At 38.4% G+C, this 13,190-nt stretch overlaps 1 protein-coding gene across 7 annotated transcripts in view; it reads right to left on the reverse strand.

Annotated features, from left to right (window-relative positions):
- Nucleotides 1–13,190, reverse strand: part of ANO4 (anoctamin 4) — a 461,396-nt gene that overhangs the window by 87,357 nt on the left and 360,849 nt on the right. For all 7 annotated transcript variants that reach the window (XM_082739159.1, XM_082739158.1, XM_082739160.1 and 4 more), the window contains 4 exons: nt 8,469–8,524; nt 5,706–5,827; nt 1,594–1,728; nt 429–525 (listed from right to left, as the gene is read on the reverse strand). In XM_082739159.1, the coding sequence (XP_082595285.1) occupies nt 429–525; nt 1,594–1,728; nt 5,706–5,827; nt 8,469–8,524 (410 nt within the window). The remainder of the gene's footprint in view (nt 1–428; nt 526–1,593; nt 1,729–5,705; nt 5,828–8,468; nt 8,525–13,190) is intronic.

Raw genomic sequence — 13,190 nt, forward strand, 5'->3', positions numbered from 1 at the left:
CATCTGCTGAGTACTTTGCTCAGTATACACTTTATAATAATCAAGTGAAATAAGCATCATGTTCTCCACTTTGCAGATAGGAAAACAATGGCTCAGAGAGGTCAATAACTTATTCTGGGACTGACAAATGGTATAAAGAGCAACGTCAAGATCTGAGTCTTTCTCTAACTCCAACAACTGTATTTTTTCAGTATGCACACTGCAGCCTCCTCTGATGAAGATCAGAGCTAATACATTTAAAATACATATACAGTAAAAAACATATTTGAATTAGAATGTCAAGTGACAGAGATAACGTTAACTCTCTCCTACAACATAAACTCGAGACTCAAAGACTAGAAATGACAAAGAGAATATAGTTACCCCCTGTTCCTTGGAAAATGTATAGAAAATTCAATGTACCTAAAGTGCTACAGATTTGAAATTACCTTGGCATAAACACAGCTGTCTGACAGCCTCATGAATGGACAGTATTTATCGCACACAGGACACATGATGATATCTGTAGCTTGGCAGACTTCTTTACTGGAAAAGAGAACAGAAAAGGACTGCTTTTTAATGACATAAGAGCGTGTTTTCCCCTCCAATTTCACCGGAGTCCTTAACCACTAAATAAGACCCAGTAGATTATTGTCCTTACAATCTTCCTAGCCTTATCTCTTATTAAGCAAGTGCTTGCACATTTTAATAATTTGATAAGCCTACTTATTTATGAGGTTGTTTCTTGGTTTTACATTTTAAAAAGTTACACTCTGAAAAATACATGAAGCATAACACTGGATGTTATACCCTAAATGAAACAAAAGTCATTCATAACACTGTAGAAATTTGAAGCAATTTCATTCTGAATTATAGGAACAACCAGGTACCTAAAAGTGCCTGCCTCAATCTCCATGTGCATGATAAGTGAAAACTAATAATGGAGGGATAAATAAAAATGTGATGTATTAGTTCTATGGGAAAACTACATCCTATTAACAACTCCACCAGAGAGTAAAATATTTTTACAAGTGGGAAAATCAATCAATCACTTTTACTTTCGCAATCACTTTTAAAAGTTACTTTTATTATTTAAGATCATTGTCCAGCCTGGCAATAAAATCTCTATGAATACCTTAAACTATATTCTGGTGAGAGAGCTGAAATAATCCTCAACACTGAATCATTCTCAAGACCTCAACAAGTTGGTAAGATGTTTTTCTGGCTCAGGTTTAAAGGGTCCTTGTAAAAACATAGAATTCATAAAAAGGATTATCAGCCCACTATTTTGCAGGATTAGCAAAAAGAAAAAAGGTAAAAGGTCATAAAGAGCGCAACTTTTAGCCAGTGAATGAAAGCAATTTTTTTTTTTTTTTTTGTGGACACAGAGTGGCTTATATGTCCATAAATGTAAATTTTGCTTCCCTGGTAAGATTACAGCAGCATGGGCAATAAATGGAAGAGCTAGTAAATTGAGCCTTCTGAATTTTTCCCAGGAGTGACTGAGAATGAAGTTAGATGGAAGAGAAGTCCTACAATCTGGGAACATCCTGAAAGCACCACCACCCACCTCTACATAGAAGCAAAGGCAGGCTTACCCAGAGCTCCCCGTACCTGACTTGGCAGTGATCCAGAGTAATGACTCCATACAAGAAGACAAACAATCCAATGAAGGCCGCTGGGAAGAGCATGCCAGTGTACCAGCCCAACCAGGCAAAATACAACCCAATCTTCTCTCCAAAGTACCGCCTGTTTAAGACACAGGAACCTCACAAATCAAAGTGAAGTGTGTAGAGTTAGGCATTATAATACTTTGCTCAGTCACGTTACTTTGTAGTGGCCTTGCTGATAACACAGGCATCCAAGAGATGACCAAACTAAGGCTCCGGCTTTAATTTCTTCTCCTATCATTATATATCAGAAATAGAATGAACCCTTCCATAAAAGAACATGATTCTATACAAGCTTGTTCTGAGAACACAGAATAAACCAATGCCCATTCGGGAAGATACAACACTTATGACTACAGAACCAGGAGAATCTGAAGTGGTGGTGACAACACATCATCTCATCTTTGCTGTTTCTGAGTGTGTGCTTGTTTGTAACACATGTATTATCATTACATATATCTTTAAAAATAGGAAACAGTTATTACAAAAAATTGTAAACACCTCTTCCAATATTTTGTAGCTTTTTAAGATGTTTACAATACTTGAATCACAAGATATTAGAAAGAAAAGAACTCTACAGAGATTCAAAATGATTGATACTGAGAACAACTTTTCTAAGTGATGATTTTTCACAAGTTTCAACATCTACCTCAGTAAATATTTTTCTGAGACTAACCGGTCTGCCTAGTGCCTTGAAGTATACAAAGTTAAGGAATGTTCAGGGAATTCTTTGCTTTTTCTTTCTCAAACACATTAATAATATAATTGACTTATGTTAGAATACAACCTGAGCTGTGCTTTCTGTGCCTCTCAAGTGCTAGATTTCATTAGTTAGAAGTGAATTACTTTTTAGTCTAATGTAAGAATATTCTAATATTTTTTTCATTCTCATTCTAAATAAATGTTGCTGACCACCTATTTCCAAACCCTGGCTTCTGCTTTCCTCTTAGAATGTTCAATAATTCCCAAAAGCTCTGAAAGGTGGACTAAAGATTATTTATCCTATCTTCCACTGTGACCCAACAGAAACTTGCCACTCTCCGAAGACTTTTCCAATGTACATTCAAATAAACAGATATATTCTTTTATTCATCCAACAAATAAAAATATAAGTTTCATGTGACAAATATTGTGCTAGGAACTGAGGATACAAAATCAGCTTGGTCTCTGCTCTTGTGCAGCTCACAGGCTGACAGAGTAGACAGACATCAATCAATTAAAGAAATAAGTTTATAATTAGAACACTGGGAAAAGGGCTACAAAAGGAGAGGAACACAATTCCCCAAGTGTATCAACCAAGACCATGTGACCACCCTACATGGGGAAGACTTCTATGAGTAGGTGACTATTAACTAGGTAGACAGGGGACAGAATCAAGTGTTTCCAGCAGAGGAACCATAAGTATAAAAGACTCTGTGGCAGAAGGGACCAGGTGAAATAAGGGCAGTGTGCCCAGTGCACCGATAACAAGAGATGGGCTGATGAGGCAGGCGGAGGCTGGGCCTTGGTGAATCTTATAAACCACGCTAAATGCATTGATCCTTGTCTTGAGAGAATGGAAAAATCATAAGAGAGTTTTAACATTCAAAGGACATAATCAGATTTAATTAAAAAAAATTAGTCACCATACAGTACATCATTAGTTTTTGATGTAGTGATCCTAATTCATTGTTTGCATATAACACTCAGTGCTCCATGCAATACACACCCTCCTTAACACCCGTCACTGGGTTAACCCATCCACCCACTTCCTCCCCTCTAAAACGCAGTTTGTTTCTCAGGGTCCATAGTCTCTCATGGTTTGTCTCTACCTCTGATTTCCCCTCCTTCATTTTTCCCTTCCTTCTCCAAATGTCTTCCATGCTATTCCTTATGTTCCACAAATAAATGAAACCATACGATAATTGACCTTCTCTGCTTGACTTATTTCACTTAGCATAATCTCCTCCAGTCCATCCATGTTTTTGCAAAAGCTGGGTATTCATCCTTTCTGATGGCTGTGTAATATCCCATTGTATATATGGACCACATCTTCTTTATCCATTCATCTGTTGAAAGGCATCTCAGCTCTTTCCACAGGTTGAATATTGTGGACATTGCTGCTATGAACATTAGGGTGCATATGGCCCTTCTTTTCACTACATCTGTATCTTTGGGGTAAATTCTCAGTAGCGCAATTGGTGGATCACAGAATAGTTCTAATTTTAATTTTCTGAGAAAACTCCACACTGTTTTCCAAAATGGCTGCACCAACTTGCCCTCCCACCAACAGTGTAAGAGTATTCTCCTTTCTCTGCAACCTCTCCAACATTTATGTTTCTTGCCTTGTCAATGTTATCATTCTAACTGGTGTAAGGTGGTATCTCAATATGGTTTTGATTTGAATTTCCCTGATACTAAAAAGATCACTCTATTTGGAGGGTAGAGAATGGATTGGAAGGGACCAGAGTAGAAAAAGGGAGACCAATTATGGGACAATAGCCATCATCCAGGTTATTAGGTGAAGGAGGCTGTATGGTTGAGGAAGTTCTGGGGTGTGGCCTGAATTAAAAGACATGGAGGAAGCAAAATCTGTAGGACGAGAACTATTTAAGAGTTGATATTTCCTAGATACTCCACAGCATTGTTCTATTGGAAAATTGATTGTGTTTTTCATCTTCCTTCCTTTGTCCTATACAAATCTTACTCTCTTCCAGGCTCAGCTCTACAGAACCTTCCACAGAAGTGCCAACCCATATCTATCCTTTCCATTTTTCCAAATTTTTATAAAACTAATCACCTTCATCACACATTTTATCTAATTGTACATAGCCTTGTATGGCTTTCTAGTTGTTTCAAGTATGCAGAGCCTGTTTTACTGAAGGAAACTGAGTTTCTCAGATATGTGGCTCCATTAGTCTTTGTCAAGATTATTTAGCATCATACTAAAAACACAATGGGTAGTTAATTAATGCTCATTAATTAATATTCATAAAGTCTTAATCAAAACACTGTCAAGGAGGGTGGATATTTTGCCTGCAGTAATCTTCTATAATTTTTGATCAGTATAATCCTGTAATATTGGGACTGAGGCTGGGAAGTGCACTTACTTTTATTTTTTTTCTTCCTCCATTGTTTTAGCATGCATTGAGACTGGTCAAAAGAAAAAAATCTCATCTCACGAAATATTTTCCACTCATCCAGATTATCTGGATTATTTGTTACTAATACAAAGGAAAGTACACAATTCATCAATGGCTCTGGGTCAGTAGGAATAAATACTTAGTAACTAGGACTCTGGCAGGAAGAATGACTACCCAGGGAGATAAAATGTAAAGTGAGTTGTTGTATTATTTCATTTTCCTCTGGGCTCATTTTTTTAAGGGCACTAGGGAAAGTAAGCCGAATCCATCTAGTCTAGGAAATGAGACATGATTTTCTTTTTTATAAGGAATCCATGAAGTATGGATTGTTGCCACCCAATCTTAAAAACCAGTCTCTAAATAAGCAACGAGATGTTGGAGTATAATGCTGCCATGGCAGATATTTGGACATAAATAGTTAAAAAAGCATACATTTCCACTGTACAATTATCATCAGTTAAAAGCTGATATACAAATTTGACTTGCAGAATTAAAATAATCTTTAAAGGTTATTAGTTGAAAATTATAATAAGTCTGAAATTTAATAGAGTGATAGAACTCCATTTTTCCTACTTACACAGTAACTAATAGTCCATTTTTCACTAATATATGTAAGCACATCACATTTCTGCAATTGTTATAGATAATTTGTCAGTAAAAGTCACATGGATGGCCTGCTCCATATAAAATCCTGTGGGAGGCCCAACTGATCTCACAGGCCCTTTCCTGAGACCTTTCTGGAAGAAGCACTATCCTCATCAGAGTGAGATCTAATTTACCGAGAATGACCAATGTCCTCTTATGAGTTCCCTTCTTGAGATGAAGCTAGATTTGCGTAAAAGCTCTGTGACTCAGAATTTTTCCTTGTCCCAGCTGACAGCCTATCCTAACCATTCTGTGCAAGTTTTACATTTGCAATTGGTTAAGAACTCACCTTACAAGATCCAAAGGCTGGTATTTATACCACACACCCCAGGAGGCCCAGCACTCATAGAGCAGATGTCTATGGTTTTCCGCTCCATGGGTTCTAATGGAGTTTTTACTTCTGTAACTTCCCTGGGATAAAAAAACAAACAAACAAAAAAAAAAAAAAAAAACACTTTCGTGAGGTAATATCCAAAAAAGCCATAAGGAAAAGCTGATAGTAACACTAGTCTTTTATGGAAGGAGTAGTGGTAGGGGTGATATAAGAAAGAAATGGATCCATACTATTAAAAGGAAAACAGTTATTGTGGACATAATCTTGTTGATGGTGGTATGTAGTAAAAAGTACATGCTTGCTAGGAATCAGGCAGGTTTGAGCTGAGTTCAAATTTAGTTCCACTACTTTTAGGTAGGAGACCTTAAGCTCTCTGAGTCTTAGATTTCTAGTTCATTATGGAACTAATCATTTCTGCCTCATTAGGTTTCTTTCATGGTTTGAGTGAATAAAGTGTCTTGCCTAGAGGCCATGCCCAAAACTTAGCTCTCTTTTCCATTTGTCTCAAGACAGGGCAGTTGGTAAACAGTCACAGCTGTATCTCTACATTATCCATACAAAACCCCTAAAATATAAAAAGATGGATGTAACCAGGGGCACCTGGGTGGCTCAGTGGGTTAAAGCCTCTGCCTTCAGCTCGGGTCATGATCCCAGGGTCCTGGGATCGAGCCCCGCATCGGGCTCTCTGCTCATCGGAGAGCCTGCTTTCTCCTCTCTTTCTCTGCCTGCCTCTCGCCTACTTGTGATCTCTGTCTGTCAGATAAATAAATAAAATCTTAAAAAAAAAAAAAAAGATGGGTGTAACCTTAAAATTACAACAGTTCAAATCTAATTCAGCCACCTCATGGGACAAATGAGAAGACCAAGGGCCAGACAGGTACAGGTTTTTCTGAGTTCAGTTAGTGGTGATGTTAGCTTCATAAACAGAAAAAGTACCTTCTGGAAGTGGACTACTTATTGACACTAACGTGAGAAGGTCTTTCTTAGTGGAAAGTGAATGAGGCTGAGAGACAAGAAACTCAGGTTCTAGCCTCAGCTCAACAAACAACTCCCACCATAACTAGAGGGGGCAACTTTTCTCTAAAACTCTATTTAAATTTGTAACATGAAACAAGGGCAACAATATCTGCCCTTCTTGCTTTTCTGCTTTTGAAGGTCATTAGGATGTTAAATAATACAATTATGTTAAACTGAGAGTAAAGATTCAGAAGTGATTATGTTACTATTGCTGGTATTACTAATTTGGAAGGTCTCTTCTTATAGAATACAGGGCTTTACTGAGATGTGCAAGCCAAAGAGAAGAGGCCTTGAATTACTCTATGTGGTTACAGAGCTGCATCTTCTCAGACATCCTCATACCTGCCACCTACTCACCTGCACAGATATTTCTGCACACCTACCATTGCTCAGACCCTGCCCTCACTACGGGCAAGGGCCCAGCTGTGGGGGGGGGGTGATGCAGTTGTCACTGAAACCTTTTTTTGCCAATCCAATGAATAACTACAGGAAGCCACATGATGTTTGTGTGTGTGTATGTGGGGGTGAGATCTGTCTTGAAATTTCAGAATCACCTGTGTGTGTCTTTAGAAAACCTTTGGGTGAAACAAGATTTGCTTTTGTCACATGAAAATAAAAATTTTCACATGACAAATTTCATATGACAAAAAGCAAATGAAAATTTGCTTTTGTCATTCCAAAAATATTTTATGGAAGTCTGTGAATAAGTTGTGAGGCCAAAGCTTTTCGTTTTCTTAATGAACAAGATTTATAAAATTCCCCATTGTCTTTGCATCCTTGTGGTGTTTAAAACAACAGGAACAGCACTGTAAGCCAAATAAAAGGTATGTTTTGGAAAGACTTGCCATTTCCAAATTGTTGGAACTGTTCTGCAAAGTTTACCGGCAAACTGTTAACATTGCTTCCAGTAGAAGACTTCTGGAAATAACTCCTAGGAGGTCCAGCCTCACTAGTTTGTGAGGCCCTACAGGGGATGGGCAAGGATAATTATCTCTGTGCTCTCTTTGTCACACAATGACTGGTACAAAGTAGGTGTTCAACACCATGAAGATGACAACAAACTCTCACCAATGGCAAGGATTATATCCCTAAAAACCTATGTGTACAAGAGAATTCTGGGTTAAATAACCTAAGATTAAAGGGGGAAAGTAAGGTTAAGGATAACCAGAGTTATATTTCTAAAGTCCTTATATATGACAAAACCCATGTAGCAAATAAAGAGAATATCAAAATTTATATGTCTTAAATGAGAAATAATAGATACAATATTATTCATTTCCATTCACCACCCTTTGATTACCAGAGGCTTTTCAAGATGACTCCCTCCTACTCTCTAAGGAATAGCTATAAACTTCTTTGTTACAGAGACTATGTTTCAGGAACATTTTCCCCACAGGTCTGGTGCCTCATGCAAATTTTCAATGCTTCTTTATTTTATGACTTGGAGTCCCTCATTGATTCCTCTGAATTTATGCTGAGTGACTCTTGATTCAAGTACTCTTACAATTACATAAAAAATATATATTGAAATAAACTTATGCTGGGGGAGAGATATCACAATTCAAGTAGGCCCTCCCTAATTACCCATTGAAAAAATTCAATTCATTCTGAAAAAATGTCATATCAACAAACTCAATTAATGACTATTCCCAGAAGCTGATTTAATAACAAGAAATTGATGGAGGAAAGGCAGGACAATACCTCATGCAGAGGAAATGCAGCTTCATAGGAGCCATTGGTAAGCAAACGATTCAGACCTAGAACAACAAAAAAAATTCACTTTGAATTAATACTGAGTTTGAGTTCTCACAACATTCATGACTAATATAAGAGTGATACTTTTGGAGAAAACAATCTAAGCTTTCAAATGTGATTCAAACCGAGCTGGGGACTCCAACAGTTTAGAAAGTTTTTCTATCTGCTAGGAAATCGGAATCAAGGGCTGGGAAACTGGATTTTCACATAGAAACAAAACAGTGAAGCATACTTAGTACAGTGTCTGGCACAAAGATGGGAATATACTGAGAAAGTGGATGAATTTATCATACCCCCCCAAAAAAGGTTTTCTACCAGTTCTTTTTATATTTTTATTCAGAAGTTTAATGTGGATAAATCTAGCCCTTCCGCAGTGGACTAGCGGTGTGATTTTGAAAAAGTCTTCTTGTCCTCAGGCCTCAATTTTCTCATGCATAAAAGGGGGGAGGGGTGCTGGGATTATGACTTTTTTTTTTTTTTTTTTAGAGAGAGAGAGCACAAGCACACAAGGGAAGGGAGGGGCAGAGGGAGACAGAAAGAGAGAGAGACTCTCATGCACGCTGCAAGCTGGACATGGAGCCTGATGCAGGGATCGACCTCACGACCTTGACCTTGACTTGAAATTTTAAAAGATCATGACCTGAGCTGAAATCCAGAGTTGGACACTTAACTGACTGAGCCACCAAGGTGCCCTGGATATGTGGATTATTTTTTTAAAATAGCTTTATTGAGGCATAACTGACATACCATAAATGGCACAGATTTAAAACACACAATTTGAGATTTGACTTATATATGCATACCTGAAACCATCAGCATAGTCAAGATAGTAAACGTATCCATACCCCAAAGTTTTTTCATGCCACTCATAACTGCACTCCTCCCTAGGCCATCTCCGAGGTAAACACTGATCTTTTTTCTGTCATTATCAGTTTGCATTTTCTAGAGTTTTATATAAATGGAATTATACAACATTACTACTTTTTATCCAAATTCGTTCACTTAAGATAATTATTTTGAGATTCCTCCATGTAGTAACTCTTTTTTTTTTTTTTTTACTGCTGAGTATACCATCATATGGATCTCTGTTTATATATTCCCCTTGATATTTGTTTCCAGTCCTGAAACATTACAAATAATGTTACTGTGACCATTTATGCAAAAGTCCTTGTATAGATATCTGGTTTTAGCTCTCTGAGGAAAATACTGAGAAACGGAATAACTACATCATATGGTGGGTATATATTTAACATTATATGCCGTCTGTATATATTCTCTTCTGAAATATCTGTTAAAATCTTATGTCCATTAATTGTTTTATTTAGTTATGACTATTTTTTATATATTGTAGATGTCTTTCATTAGACATATGCTTTGAATTTTTTTTTCTCATAGTATGTGGACTCTCTCTTCATTCTTTCAAAAATATATTTCAAAAATCAAAAGCTTTAATTTTGATGAAGTCCAGTTTATCCAATTTTTTCTTTTATGAATTGTTTTCAAGAAATTCCAAACTAACCTAAGGCCATGAAAATTTTCTTTGGGGGTTTTTTATACACCTTTTTTTTTTTTTTTTTTTTTTTAAATTTTATTTATTTATTTGAAAGACGGAGATCACAAGTAGGCAGAGAGGCAGGCAGAGAGAGAGAGAGAGGGAAGCAGGCCTCCTGCGGAGCAGGGAGCCCGATGCGGGGCTCGATCCCAGGACCCTGAGATCATGACCCGAGCCAAAGGCAGCAGCCCAAACCACTGAGCCACCCAGGCGCCCCTCTTTGGGGGTTTTTATAATTTTAGGTTTTATACTTATTTTTTGAATTCTTAAAAGATATTATTTATTTATTTATTTATTTGAGAGAGACAGCACAAGTGGGGGAAAGGGACAGGGGAGAAGCTGGTTCTCTGCTGAGCAGAGAGCCCAATGCAGAGAGCCCAATGTGAGGCTCGATCCCAGAACCCTAGGATTATGACCTGAGCCAAAGGGAGCTGCTTAACTGACTGAACCAACCAGGGGCCCCTAGGTTTTATATTTGGATCTATGATCTATTTAAGTCAACTTTTATATATGGGTTCATTTTTTTTTCTTTTATTGCATATGGGTACGAATTGTTCCAGCACCATTTTTTGAAAAGAGAATCTTCTGTCTACTGAATTCTCTTGATTTGTCAAAATCAATTGTTCACAGGTGTGAGGATCGACTTATAGATTCTCTATTCTGTTGCACAGATCTATTTGTCTATATTTACCTCAACACCGCACTCTTTTGATTACTTTGGATCTATAATAATTCTTGAAATCAAGTAATGTTAGCCCTCCATTTGTGCTTTTTGTCTTTTCAGAATTATTTTGGCTATTCTAGCTTATAAATTTTTTAATCAGCTTGTCAATTACCATAGACACATACACATGCACAACCTTGGGAGTCTGAGATTGCAAATTTAATCTATAGATTAAATTGGGTAGAATTGACAATATTGAGTCTTTTGATCTATGAACAGATTGTATCAAGAAATATTTATTAAAATCTTAAATATCTCTCACAAATGTTCTGCAGTTTTCAGTGTATACACCTTACATACCTTTTTAAAAGATTTAAAAGATCTTTTGAAAATTTTAAAAGATTTTATTTGGAAGAAAGAGATGGGGAGAGGCAGAAGGAGAGGGAGAGAGAGTCTCAAGCAGACTGCAGTGAACACAGTCACAAATGTAGGGCTCAGCTTCAGGACCTTGAGGACCCTGACCCAAGCTGTAACCAAGAGTCAGATGCTCAAGGCACCTAGGTGGCTCAGTGGGTTAAAGTCTCTGCCTTCAGCTCAGGTCATGCTCGGGGTCCTGGGATCGAGCCCCGCATGGAGCTCTCTGTTCGGCAGGGAGCCTGCTTCACCCTTGCCCTGCCTACGTGTGATCTCTGTCTGTCAAATAAATAAATAAAATCTTTAAAACAACAACAACAGAGGAGTCAAGATGGCGGAGAAGTAGCAGGCTGAGACTTCTTCAGCTAGCCGGAGATCAGCTAAATAGCTTATCTAAAGATTGCAAACACCTGAAAATCCATTGGCAGATCGAAGAGAAGAAGAACAGCAATTCTGGAAACAGAAAAACAACCACTTTCTGAAAGGTAGGACCGGCGGAGAAGTGGATCCAAAGCAACGGGAAGATAGACGGGGGGGGGGCGGGGGGGGGGCTCCCGGCAAGCGGCAGAGCAACCGCGCACAAAATCAGGACTTTTAAAAGTCTGTTCAGCTGAGGGACATCGCTCCAGAGGCTACCCAGGGCAAAGCCCACACGGGGTCAGCGTGGCCTCAGGCCCCGCAGGGTCACAGAAGGATCGGGGGGTGTCTGAGTGTCGCAGAGTTTGCGGGTATTGGAATGGGAAAGCCGGCTGCAGAGACAGAGCCGACAGTAAGCTCGCAGCTCGGGGTGACCTTGAACTGGTCGCAGGCTCAGTGAGCTCAGAGCGCAGCTGGAGGTCAGGCAGACGGGAGTGACTGGGCGCTGTTCTCTGAGGGCGCACTGAGGAGTGGGGCCCTGGGCTCTCGGCTCCTCTGGGCCAGAGACCAGGAGGCCGCCATTTGTGTTCCCGTCCTCCGGAACTCTACGGAAAGCGCTCAGGGAACAAAAGCTCCTGAAAGCAAAACTGAGCGGATTACTCACCCCGGCCCCGGGTAAGGGCGGTGTAATTCCACCTGGGGCAAAGACACTTGAGAATCACTACAACAGGCCCCTCCCCCAGAAGATCAACAAGAAATCCAGCCCATACCAAGTTCACCTACCAAGGAGTGCGGTTTCAATACCAAGGAGAGCAGCAGAATTCCAGAGGAGGAGAAAGCCAAGCATGGAACTCATGGCTTTATCCCTGTGATTTTTTTTAGTCTTGCAGTTAATGTAATTTTTTTTCTTTTTCATTTTTTGTTTTTTTTCTCGCCTTCGGGTAAAAAAAATTTTTTTTAACTGTTACCTTTTTCTTTTTTAACGATTTTTTACTAGTTTATCTAATATATATATTTTTCTTTTTTATATTTTTCTTATATTTTTCTTAGGTGTTTTCTTTTTTTTAAATTCTTTTCTTTTCTTTTCTTTTTTCTTTTTTCTTTCTTCTTTCTTTCTATCTTTTTGAACCTCTTTTTATCCCCTTTCTCCCCCCTCACGATTTGGGATCTCTTCTAATTTGGTTAAAGCATATTTTCCTGGGGTTGTTGCCACCCTTTTATATTTTACTTGCCCCTTAATATACTGTTATCTGGACAAAATGACAAGACAGAAAAATTCAACGCAAAAAAAAGAACAAGAGGCAGTACTGAAGGCTAGGGACTTAATCAATACAGACATTGGTAATATGTCAGATCTAGAGTTCAGAATGACAATTCTCAAGGTTCTAGCACGGCTCGAAAAAGGCATGGAAGATATTAGAGAAACCCTCTCGAGAGATATAAAAGCCCTTTCTGGAGAAATAAAAGAACTAAAATCTAACCAAGTTGAAATAAAAAAAGCTATTAATGAGGTGCAATCAAAAATGGAGGCTCTCACTGCTAGGATAAATGAGGCAGAAGAAAGAATTAGTGATATAGAAGACCAAATGGCAGAGAATAAAGAAGCTGAGCAAAAGAGGGACAAACAGCTACTGGACCACGAGGGGAGAATTCGAGAGATAAGTGACACCATAAGACAAAA

The sequence above is a fragment of the Mustela nivalis genome (assembly GCF_964662115.1).
Source record: "Mustela nivalis genome assembly, chromosome: 7".
Taxonomy (NCBI): domain Eukaryota; kingdom Metazoa; phylum Chordata; class Mammalia; order Carnivora; family Mustelidae; genus Mustela; species Mustela nivalis.